The following is a 13,173-nucleotide window of genomic DNA, read 5'->3' on the forward strand; positions in this document are numbered from 1 at the left end:
GTTGACCTGCTATCCCTAGTTGCCTCATTTTCCCCCTTAGATAATTTTCCTCCAGGGTTTATGTTAGGAGTTGCTAAGATCCTAACTATCTGTCTGGTTCCCTAAGGCAGTAAGTCTCTAAACTGTTGGCTCTGAGCAACAAATTATGTAGGAAGTAATTGCAGGTAGCTTGAAAACTGCTTGTCTCAGGTATTAACCAATTTCAGTTGTCCATACTGCATGGGTTATCTTACAGCCAAAAGAGTTTTTAGTCAAGGTCTGCTTTTTCATGAGCCATTGTTATTTAGCACTTTGTCAATTCTGGTCAGTTTCACCACTTGCCACAGCTCTTAGGCCATTCAAGTTTTTCATTCTGAAGATACTCAAGAAATCGCTATACAGAACTATGGCCATGATATTGGAAGCCATCATTCAAAAAGCATCAGGAGCCCCTATCTTTTTTTTTTAATTAATTTTATAATTTTAACATTTTTTGACAGTACATATGCATATATATATATATATATATATATATATATATATATATATATATATATATTTTTTTTTTTTTTACATTATCCCTTGTACTCCCTTCTGTTCCAAATTTTTCCCCTCCTTCCCTCCACCCCCTCCCCTAGATGGCAGGCATTCCCATACATATTAAATATCTTATAGTATATGCTTGGTACAATATATATGTGCAGAACCGAATATTGTTGTTGTTGTTGCAAAGGAAGAATTATATTCAGAAAGTAAAAATAATCTGGGAATAAAAACAAAAACAAAAAAAATGCTAACAGTTTACACTCATTTCCCAGTGTTCCTTTTCTGTATGTAGCTGATTCTGTCCATCATTGATCAATTGGAATTGGATTAGCTCTTCTCTATGTTGAAGATATCCACTTCCATCAGAATACAGCATTGTTGTTGAAGTGTATAAAGATCTCCTAAATTTGCTTTTCTTTCTTTCTTTCTTTCTTTCTTTCTTTCTTTCTTTTTCTTTCTTTTTCTTTCTTTTTCTTTTTTTCTTTCTTTCTTTCTTTCTTTCTTTCTTTCTTTCTTTCTTTCTTTCTTTCTTTCTTTCTTTCTTTCTTTCTTTCTTTCTTTCTTTCTTTCTTCCTTTCTTTCTTTCTTTCTTTCTTTCTTTCTTTCTTTCTTTCTTTCTTTCTTTCTTTCTTTCTTTCTTTCTTTCTTTCTTTCTTTCTTTCTTCCTTCCTTCCTTCCTTCCTTCCTTCCTTCCTTCCTTCCTTCCTTCCTTCCTTCCCTCCTTCCTTCCTCATTTCACTCAGCATCAGTTCATGTAAGTCTCTCCAAACCTCTCTGTATTCATCCTGTTGATCATTTCTTACAAAACAATAATATTCCATAACATTTATATACCACAATTTACGCAACCATTCTCCAATTGAAAGATATCCATTCATTTTCCTGTTTCTGGCCACTACAAAAAGGGCTGCCACAACCAAAGAAGCCGTCTAAAAATTGACTTATGTTGGTAGAAAACAAAAACAAAACTGGATAGAGTGGGTGCCCATCAACTTGAGAATGGTTAAAGAGATTATGGTATATAACTGTAAAGTAACAATTTGTAAAAAATGAAATAAACAGAACAAGGAAGACAATATACGCAGGCACTATAATAACAACAAAACCCCAAAGTAAATGGCAGTAACACTTTGCTATTGTAATGATCAATCTTAGTTTGAGAGAAGAAATAATGAAATACTTTTCTTAGTAGAAGAATAGGTGACCAGAGGAACAGGATGTTAAGTACCCTCAGGGAATTTACCACCTAATAAGGAAATTCCAACTACATAGCTGGCTACAATAGAAAAATAATGCATTATAACTACATCATAAATGAAAAGAAGATGTCATAAGTCCAAGGAGAAAAAGGTTGTTCTCTGAGCTCACAGCTCAGCATTCTCTAGCTTGAAAGCCTGATCCACAGAGTATGATATAACTCTGGTGATGTCACAGAAGCATAACTTTTGAATTTTAAGGAATTTCAGAGGCCTTATAGCCCACTGCACTCCTGAAGAAGAATATTCTTTAAAAATCATCACCAAAAATCAATTAGTTTTATTTTTCTCAAAGATCACTATGAAACTGGGGAGAGGGAGACACCTCTGAGATAAGTCCTAATTTTTCAGAATTATTTTGCTTTCATTGAGGCTAAATTTACTTTTCTTTCTTTCTTTCTTTCTTTCTTTCTTTCTTTCTTTCTTTCTTTCTTTCTTTCTTTCTTTCTTTCTTTCTTTCTTTCTTTCTTTCTTTCTTTCTTTCTTTCTTTCTTTCTTTCTTTCTTTCTTTCTTTCTTTCTTTCTTTCTTTCTTTCTTTCTTTCTTTCTTCCTTCCTTCCTTCCTTCCTTCCTTCCTTCCTTCCTTCCTTCCTTCCTTCCTTCCTTCCTTCCTTCCTTCCTTTCTTTCTTTACAATGCTTGGGTAATGTTCCTGATTTTGACTTCTTGGGCTAGGCAGAAAAAAGTCAAACCATTTTTTCTAATTTGACAGCTCATCAAATATTTAGGTAGCAAAAGGGTCTGTCTTAGTTTTGTTATTTAGCATCATACAGGATTGTTTCTGCCCCTACAAGGGTGACTATAGGGCTAACTTCTGCTGCGGGGCTTAGTGAGTGATTAACTAGCAAGAAAGAAAAAAAAAAAATAAAACTAGGTCCTTATATGAGCTAGGTCAGGAAAATAATGCAGAAGAAGGAGTGGGATGCTTTGAATTTTAAGTTTGCTTCATGCAAACAATCAGCCCTTTGCTGTTTCAATTTATGGCAGCGGCATATTTGCCATGTCTCACCCTCTTCCCTCCTCCTCCAACCCTTCCCCCACTTTCCCCATCACCAGCTTAAGGCAATAAAGCTGCAAGCCTGGGCACTAACTACACAGAGAGCACACAGTGATTGAGATTATCTAGCCCAGCATTCCATGCACACGGACACTTATAAATACTTGATGATCATGATGATACCCTGAGGACCTTATACTTCAGAGCTACTCTGTCCTGCTTTGGAAGTAACTGTTCTTTGGAAGTAAAACTTCAAGGAATGTAGCACACAGTGCTATGGAAAGCTGAGCAGCCCAAGCAGCAGACAGATTGACTCAACATGCAGCAGCTAGAGAGAAGAGGATGGGCTCTTCTCAACCAAAGGCAATTTGATGCCTATAAGGCAAGGAGTCTAGAAGCAGGGCACAATGTCTGTCTATGTCTCACTGCACCTTGTTCAAATTTTCTCCAAGTATACTTCCCCAGAGTGGCCACTATAACTCTAAATTCAACATTTACCATCTGCTGCATCCCCCTTAAACTTGGCCATGTATCTCCCTGTTGTGTCATCTAAAGCAGGAACCATGCTTGGACCTTATCTGTAATTCTCAGTACCAGAGAAAAGGAATTCAGTTCTTGTTTTTATTATTAACAGTAAAGGAACAAAAGTAGGGAAATGAAAAGGTATAGATACTGGATCCAGGATGCCAAGAATGGAGTTGGGGGCCCTTTTCAATACTCTAGGGAAGCTACTTTCAGCAGTGCCAAGTGCCAAAAAGTATAGCGTCAGCACCATGGCTAGGGACAGTGGAGAAAACTGAAATAAGCTTAGTACTATGGAAAGGGGCAGTGCCAAGAAACTTCTAGCTGAAACTTCTAAATTGTACCCCTATTATGGTTATATGTGGATATGTGTATTAGGCAGTCTAAGGAAACTGAAGAGTGGCCCTTGCTATTTGTAGTTATAGAAGGGCTAATGTTATGGAAACTTGCAAAAGTTTTCATTGTGATAAATTTCAGATCCAGATAACAGTCTTGGGTTCTAAAAAGTTGAGGTTACATCTGGGGAATTTTTAGGATATAATCCTATCTGAATGTCTGTGTGTTTGTGTGTGTGTGCGTGTGTGTATTTGTGTATTTTGCCTAGGAGATTATTTTTTATTTTAGATATACTTGCCATATCCCTGTTGGCTGGTGCTCAGCCTTCTTAGTGAGACCTACCTACTATGGCCTAAGGTTGCATTTAAATTATGGCAAGGCCCAGGCTTAACAAGAATAGACACATAGGCTAACTGGTATTATCATTCTAGGCCCTACGCCATATAGGAAGAAGCATATCTATTAAGTTAGTAGTCTGCATAGAGGTTTAATTTAGTTTTTCTTTTATTTTTTTTCACTATAAATATGTATTCTAATGGATTGATCTCCTTAGAAATTGGGATATGATCTGGAGGCATGTAGAAACCAATCATGTGAGAGAGCAAGACAACTAAAATAGGCCATCGGGAGAAAAGTTAGCAACAAAACTGATCTTGGGACTGGAAGAGAAACTAGAATAAAAAGCACTCTAGATAGAAATCTAGGTACAGTAAAGGACGCTAATAATCTAATTTATTGTCCATGGACCACAAAGGTACCTTCAGCCTAGGCCAATAGGTGGAGAAAGCAATTAAACACAAAGGTGGAGGAAACAACTTAGACACTAAGGGCAGAGCCAGCAGCTATAGTGAAAGTGGGGTACATAGCAGAAAAAGTGCAGAAGCATTCTGTATTAGCAGCAGGAATAGAAGAAAGATCACCAAATGTCCAATAGGAAGTACTATAAAATATACCCAATTAGGTAACCAAGCCATTAATCTTTGAATACCAAGCAAAGCAATAATTGACTACCTACAAATAAATCACTTTAAATTCTTCAAGATGAAAGAAATGTCATAAAATAAGGGGTGATAACATTGTAAAGGACTTTGCATTCAAACAATGCCTTTCCTCAGACAACTATAGAATTATACATTTCATATTGCATATATGATTCAAATAACATTATATCCAGTTTACCTGTGGAGAATCCAAGTGCCCCTGCAACTGAAGAAAGGTTTCTTTACTTTAATTTTCAAATTATGCATTGACTTAAATTTTAGAAATCTATTTTTATTCAATAGTTTATAACAATTTACAAGTTCCCTAATGGGCCAAAAAGTTCCTTGTATATTTTTAATTGTAAATGACTTTGTAAAATGTACAGTTCAATTAATATCAGCAAATATATAATAATACGATGATTATCAGGTAAACTATATTATTTGGATTAGAAATAAATTACATACTGCTCTATATAAGTCATGAATCTCCTTCTCCCCTAAAAACATTTGCATAAAATCAAGGTATGGCCTATTATTTTTAAAATGAATTCTTTTTCCCCTGCCAAAGAATTCTTACTTTATGGATGCAACTTATATTTGAGGATAAAAGTTAAAGTATGGTAGATCGGTAATTGTACTGAAATAAGAAACTCTTCCACCAAAGATTAGCACAGTTCTATTCTACAACATGTGGTCTTGAAGAATTGTCCAAGGTACTAAGAATCTATGATTTTTTTTAACAGCTTCATAAACTCAGCAAGTATCAGTGGGAGTTCTTGAACACAGATCTTCCTGTTTCCTAGGCAGGCTCTCTCTCTATGAGCTACATTTCCTTTCCTGTAATTTTTTTCTTTTCTTTTGACTTTCTATCCTCTCATTAATATTTTATATTTAAAGGAAATTAAATCCAAAATAAAAAATAAATCAGAAAGTTGTGTGCATTGAGCTAAAGTAGATATAATGTAAACACCAAAAAGAAAAATCATAAGCATTAAGGTTTTTAAAAAAACACACTAATTCCCTCCATACACATTAGTAAACTTTTCAGTATACATGTTCTTGTATACAGCTGAACAAAAATGTGACTCTCCATATTTTGATAACCATAACTTTTCTTTTTCTCAGACCATGCAATTTTAATTTATTCCCCAATTGAAAACTGAATCAATATTGATCTCTGCACTTAATGTAAAAAATATGACTATTGATATTTTTAAACTACTAACAGGTTTAGGCAGTGAGATTTCACTTGTGTATTTCATTGCCCAACCCTATTAGCATTACTGTAAAAAGGATTTCCCTATCTTTTTATATAAAATTATGCTTTCGTTTAAAGTGCCTAAAAAGGCTAACTTCCACCTCTGAGCAGTGCTGAACAAAGTTTATCAGTTGAAGTGCACCAATCCCTGAGATTCTCAAGAAGAAATCAGCAGAGACCCTAAGAAAGAAGCCTTCAAACAGGAAACCCTCAGGCTTCATTTCTAAGTTAAGGCAAGACATTCAACTCAAGCCTTTGAAAATATGTCTAGCATAGAATATTAAAGAGAAATAAGGGTTACTTGGTTGGGGAGGAAAGAAAAAACTTTGAGTTGGCCAAGTTAAATAAAAGGATTCATGCTAAGAATGTGAGGCAGTATCAATCCACTGGTGTGGGGTTCTAGTTTTTGTTTTTTTTTTTAATTTTGCATCACAGATCCTTTTAGCATTCTGGTAAAACCTTTGGACTCCTCAGAAAATGTTTATTACAAGTAACTTAAGAAAATTCTAAATTTTAGTTAAAAGAGATTGAAAAATTAACTATTTTTTTTTCTTTCAAGATCACTGATTTTCTGAAATCTATAATTAGACTATTTGAGGAATATAAGGTCCTCAGGTTAAGAATTTATATTCTAGAATGTTTTGGTCGATAGGTAGTCCTTTTTTCTCTTCTAACAAAGTGAAGAGATGTCTTGAGTTTATCATGGGAATTGTGGATTCCTCCCCAGTTCAATGTATAAATAATGAGCAAAAGTAGACTACCTTCAACAAAAACTTACCCATAACATACTCCTGTGCACAGACATCAAAACTATTGGAAAAAATAATGAAATTCAATAGATTGGCAAAATTGTGTTCTTTAAAACTCTAATGAAGCATATGAAGTCATTCATATGCAAAAATGAGGGTAATGAGGAGGATTTACAACTCTTTCTCTCAATTTTAGCTTCTTTAATCCCAGGCTAGTTTTCAATTGCATGACTTCAAAAAAGTCATCATTTGATCCTATCAATAAGACACAATTAGTCTGGGGCTTAGGATCATAGGTTTGGAAGTAGAAAAATATTTAAGTCACCTAATTCATCCCTTCTTATTTGTAAAATACAGGAATGGTGATATAGAACTATTATTTGGATTTGCTCAAGGGCATAAATGTAGTAAGTGACAAAACCAGTACCTAAACCCAATTCTTTGTCTCCAAATCCAGGATCATAGTTCCACACTACTTATTTTAACTCTCCAAATTCTCTGTGAAGTCTTCAATCTGCAGCTTAATTTTCTTTCCAAACTCCTCTTTCCAATAACACACAGACAAGCTTACAGGAGGCCTGTTGATACTTCTAGTTCTGATTTTAGGAGTTATAGTACTCTGGTCTGGGTTAATAGTGCAAAAACTAATAGGTTAATAACTTACTTATAGCTAATAGAGTTTCCCCATACTTTATTCCAACATCTAACCATCTGAAACTCCTAACAAAGCACCTCTAAGCTACTACTCATGCTAATACTGTGTACTCAAGCACTCTCAGTTCACTCTAGATCTTTATCATAAAAAACAGTACTATACTTGTCTCATGAATGTCCTTAAATACATTCTTTCCCTTTAACTGCCATGACACATGACAATCCTTTTAAGCAGATGGGATCAAAGTCTTTTTGCTGTTCTTTTATGAGTTGGTAGGAGTAGGAATCTTAAGGATTCCACCACTGTCTTATCTCATCAACCATGATATATGGTTATGAAACACAACAAACATAGACATTCACTTACATTTATGCCTCATGTGAATCTTTATTTTTCCATATTCTCAATTTTATTTTGTATATATCTTTTTATTTAGGATTCTATTTTCCCAATTATATGTTAAAACAATTTTTAATATTCATTTGTAAAATTGAGTTTCAAATTATCTCCCTCCTTCTTTACCCCCTCAATGAGAAGGCAATTTGATAAGCCATACTTTGTAGTCATGTAAAACATATTCCTATATATACATATATATATATATATATATATATATATATATGTATGTATGTATATATATATAATATAAAAGAAAACAAATCCTTCATATGAATCTTGCAGTTTGGGAGGCCCTGTGATACAATGGAAAGCTAAATCATTTTAGAAACAAAGGATCAGAGTTGAATTCCCAAATCTGCCACTTATCCCCATGATCTTGATAAATCAAGTCATCTCACTGAGAACTTTGTTTGATTAGTCATAAAGTGAAAATGCTTTATACTAAATGATGATTAAAAATTTTAATTCTATGATTCTCTGACCATTTGGACTGCTAAAATATTTTCAAGTCCATCTTTTAATAGCTTAATACATGACACCTTTCAAAGGAGTTGGGGACAGCCATTGAGACTATATACATGAGATAGATTACACAACTAGAAATCCTTTTAAATATAATCTTTCCACACTCAATCAATGAGATATTTTATAAATGCAAATGGTACTCAGTTTTTATAAACAAGATGAACAGTATTGATGATGGTAACCAATAAAAGCTACTTCTACCTATGAGAGAAACATCAAAACTGAGGAGTTTATGATACTAAAATATCAAAATGTCTCTCTAAATGTACTTTTCATGGATGTTTATAATGATATTTGAAAGTTATCATGCTATTAGATATAAAAGAGCTTATTTTCTAAGCATGACTTTCTTAATGAAAAAGATATTTGTTGTTTCCCAAAAGACTTAAATGTGGAAATAAGGTCAGAGGTGAAAATACTGATTTGAAGAATCTGAACTGAGGGAAGAGGAGAGGCTAAAAGACAAGCCTTTTATCAGAAATAGAGAGTAAGCCCCACTATTTACTATAAATTCCTCTCCAAGGAGTGTTTCAGTAAAGGATACAATAAGGTTCTTGATTTAACAAGATGCTATAGTCAATATAATGCTGGGGTCTGGAAGAGTTTGAATTCTGCTTCAACTATTTAATAAATATAGGTGTGACCCTGGATAATTTACTTAACCAACCTCAGTTTTCTTATCTATAAAATGGGAGCAATATCTACCTCCCAATACTGTTGCAAAGATCAAGTGATCTTTACACTTTGAAAAGTATCTGTTAACCTAAAAGCACTATATAAATGTTAGCTATAATTATGGAATAGTGGTGAAGACATCAACGGTGGCATACTTCATGATTTACTTAGAAAAGTTAGGAGATCTGTTTCTTGATTCCTCCATACCAATCAGGAACCATTGTTCTAAAGTAACCCTGGTGTTTTTACCTAAAAAAGTCTATGGTGTTCAAAAGTTAAACCAGGTGTATACAAAAGGGCTATCCTTTCCTGCACAGAATAGCTGATCTGCCTGATTTTATTATAGTAATAACTTTAACCAGTTCTCAACCAGATGAAGTCTGCTATTGAATCAAAAAAATTATTTAGAGATCATACCATATAATCTGGCTGTTTGAAGAATACTATTGGTTACAAGGAGTTAATAATATATCTTGTCATAAGCATTCATAGAATATAGACCACATGTATTCACACACATTGAACCAAACATGTCCATTAGCTCTTTATAATTATACACCTTAATTATAATGTCTTCATACCTATAAACCCTAGAGTCAAACCATTTCAAACTAGTACTCCCTGGAATCCAAAATATAAAAAAGACAGATCAGAAAAAAAACTTCCACTTGTGCTTTAGACACTTAGCCAGTATTTTCTTACCATGACAGAGATGTGGAGAATCCTTAGCTCCTCTTCAGCTGATTCACTCTGGGGCTCTTCTGTTGGCTCAAGGCCTGGAAGGCTTGGAGCACCATCCTGGTGATGGATATGGAAGAGTAGAGTGCCATTCTCCAGCCACTGCTGCCTCCAGCGCACTAAAGGGATGTCTTCTGTGTTCCCTGAGATTTCTGAAGAACAAAGACCATGATAAAGAACAAGAAAGATTAAAGAACAGATCTTGCTATCTTCTTTTGGGAATCAATATTTAGCAAAGAGATTAGTTCTGGTTAAGGACTAATTGTATGTACATCAAACTAAATGGAACTCTAAATCATAGAACAGGACCAAGGTCCCACCATGCCTAAAATAGTTAATATAAGTACTGATTTTAGATGAAACAATACAAGACATCAATTGTTCAACAAAAATATCACAAGTAAAAAATAAGCTCCCAGATAGCATAGCTTTCAGTTATAAGAGGATAAAATAGATCTTTCAGAGGCATCACACATAATCTAGATAATTATAACCAATATTAAACATAAGCAGCTAAATAAATATTAGATTTAAAATATATAATGATTCTAGGAATTTATTCAATATCATAAGTATTATCCTTGTCTAATAAATTTATTGACCTTGGAGTGTAAAACTAGAAATAATTGGGTAGAACTTGCAAAAAAAAAAAAAAAAAGACAAATTTAGGCACATTGTAAGACAAAACTTCCCAATGTTTGGAGCTATTCCAAAGCACAAGGGGCTCCCTTGAGAGGTGGTGAATAAAAACCTCACTGTTGTACTTCAAGTAAGTTTTGATGGTTATAGTCACTTGGTAGGGATATTATGGAAGAAATTTGGGTCAGGTATGTGCTAGGCTAGGTGGCTTCCAAATTCTTTTTCAAACTCTAAGGTTCTGTTATTCTGAATATATTATAAGTAAGCAAATAATGAATGGGAGAGTTAACAATCCTTGACCTGAAGGATTAGTTCATGTTGTTTCTAAACATTTGATTTACATCTTAGGTAATCTTATGCCTAAACATGCAACAGGAATTTACTGTGTTGTAACTAGATTTTGTTATACCTGGTACAGTGGGCATAATGCTAAACTTACATCCAGTTAGACCTGAGATCAAATGTTCCACATCTGCAAAATGGGTACATTAATCACATCTATCTTCCAAGGTAGTTGTGAGTATCAGATGAGATAATGCTTCTGGGAATAGAACCAAGAAAACATTGTACACAGCAACAACAAGATTTATGTGATGATCAACTGTGATGGACTTAGCTCTTTTCAATAATGAAGTGATTCAGACCAATTCCAATAGACTTGTGATAGAGAGGCATCTGCCTCCAGAGAGAGCACTGCCTATGGGGACTCAGTGTGGTCCACAACATAGTATTTTTATTCTTTTGTGGTGGTTATTATTTGCTTGCTTTTTTTATTTCTCAATTTTCTCCTTTTGATCTGTTTCTTTTTTCCTTGTGCAGCATGATAAATGTGGAAATAGGTTTAGAAGAACTGCATATGTTTAACCTATATTGGATTACTTACTGTCTAGGGAAGGGTGGAGGACAGAGTAAGAGAAAATTTGGAACACAAGGTTTTGCAAGAGTGAATTTTGAAAATTATTTTTGAATGTATTTTGAAAAATAAAAAAGCTATTATTATAAAAATAAAAATTCAAAAAAGATGACATTTGAAAAATACTTTGTCAACTATGATGATGACTGATGATGCTAAAGCTGCATTAGTCATATTATTGTGTAACGATTATGGTTGAGGGTATACTTGTGAGTAAATCTCTGCCACTAATATAGAAGACATCCGCAGAAGTTTTTTTCTCTTCTCTACCCCATATAAAATCCAGTCAATTCTTGCCTATTGTGGACAAAAAAGCTAGGTAATCACAGCTCCAGTTCTTACCCTTTTCCCATGATCAGTCCTGTCCTTTCTAGAGTGAGTTCTGAATGCTAGATGATCCCTGGTGGCAAATACATGGTTTTCCCCCTTGTAAACTTGGGAGTGAGACTTTATACAGCAATTACACTTGGACATACCAAGTGAAACTACCAGGAAGAGTGTAGGTAATTACTGTTGCAGAGAACTGGCATTTAAGGACCACTGCCTGGGAGATTACTGAATGAGGAATGGAGTCTGACAGGTTATTTCTGCTCTGTAAGCAATTGCCACATAGTCCACCAGAAAAGTTTGATACCTTCTTGTGACAGAAAGAAAATTATGTTTTGCTTTTTTTCTTTTTTTCTTTTAATTCCACTTAATTTTCCTCCTCTTTAGCCATGCAGATAATAATGTGCAAGAAGCAGGATAGTGAGGAATTTGAGAGAAGTCATCAGAATCAGACAGGCACATAAGTAGAACTGCTACATCATTCTTCATGACTTCTATCAAGGCATCGGATCATCGTTAGTCATCATCACAATTATCAATAATAGCTCTGAAACTTTCCTGACAATCCACTGGCAGTAGGACAAGCTCAAAGAATTTCCAGAACATTCCTGTTTTCACACTTCAAGGTCAGACTATCTTGTCAGAGTTAATGTTATCTCCAACAATAAAGAATATAATCCATCAATGAGCCAGACATGATCTGCTACTAGAAAGGCTGAGGTTGTTAGTCAATTGCTCGAATTTAGGAGTTCTAAATTACAGTAGGATTGAAGCTGATTGGATGATCATACTAAGTGTAGCACCAAGAAGGGTAACCTTCTGGGCATGAAGAACCATTGGACTGTCAAAGGAAAAGGGAACCAGCTCATGTCAGAAATAGAACAGGTTAAAGCTTCTGGGCCAAGCCGCAATGCCAACGGGCCAATGCAGAGCAACTGTGATTTCAACACAGGTAAGATGGGGATACATAAGTCTCAAATAAGTAAATAATCCTCTCGGAGTTGATGTCTAGTGTTGATGAATTGTTTTGACTGAAAAAGGCATAGCCTTGTGGTCCTTTTGGTGTTGAGCCACTGACCTTAGGGAGATTGCCATATGGCAGTGGGCTTTGTATTCATCACTTCCTATCCACTCAGAGCCTTTGCATCTTGGTAGGGCTTGACATAGCTGGTACTTCTTGACTTAGTCTATGAGAGCAAAGGGTCTTATCCATGCCATGTGAATGTAAGACAATGTTGGAGTTATATCAAAGAAATGGAGTTAAAAGAGACCTCAGAAGCTATCTGGTCTAATGCCTTTATTTATTTATTTTTGCTGAGGCAATTGGGTTTAAGTGACTTGATCAGCATCACATACCTAAGAATTATTGTTGAGGTTGGATTTGAATTCAGGTCCTCCTGACCTCAGGACAGATATTCAATTCACTGCCCTTTTAGCTCCTCATTTTATCCACATTTTATCAAGGAGGCTAAGTGATTTGCCTTTGATCACATAGATAGGAAAGATCAGAAGTATAATTTGAACCCAGATCCTCAGGCTCCAAGAGGCAGTTAAGTGGTATAAAGGAGAGAGCAATGGGCCTAGAGTCAGAAAGACATCTTCCTATATTCACTTCCGGTTTCAAACACTTGTTTTGTGACCCTGGGCAAGTCATTTAACTCTGCCTCAGTTACCTCA

At 34.8% G+C, this 13,173-nt stretch overlaps 1 protein-coding gene across 3 annotated transcripts in view; it reads right to left on the reverse strand.

Annotated features, from left to right (window-relative positions):
- Positions 1 to 13,173, reverse strand: part of ASTN1 (astrotactin 1) — a 500,602-nt gene that overhangs the window by 279,819 nt on the left and 207,610 nt on the right. For all 3 annotated transcript variants that reach the window (XM_074308443.1, XM_074308444.1, XM_074308445.1), the window contains exon 2: positions 9,582 to 9,769. In XM_074308443.1, the coding sequence (XP_074164544.1) occupies positions 9,582 to 9,769 (188 nt within the window). The remainder of the gene's footprint in view (positions 1 to 9,581; positions 9,770 to 13,173) is intronic.

Source organism: Sminthopsis crassicaudata, chromosome 4 (assembly GCF_048593235.1).
Source record: "Sminthopsis crassicaudata isolate SCR6 chromosome 4, ASM4859323v1, whole genome shotgun sequence".
Classification (NCBI taxonomy): Eukaryota; Metazoa; Chordata; class Mammalia; order Dasyuromorphia; family Dasyuridae; genus Sminthopsis; species Sminthopsis crassicaudata.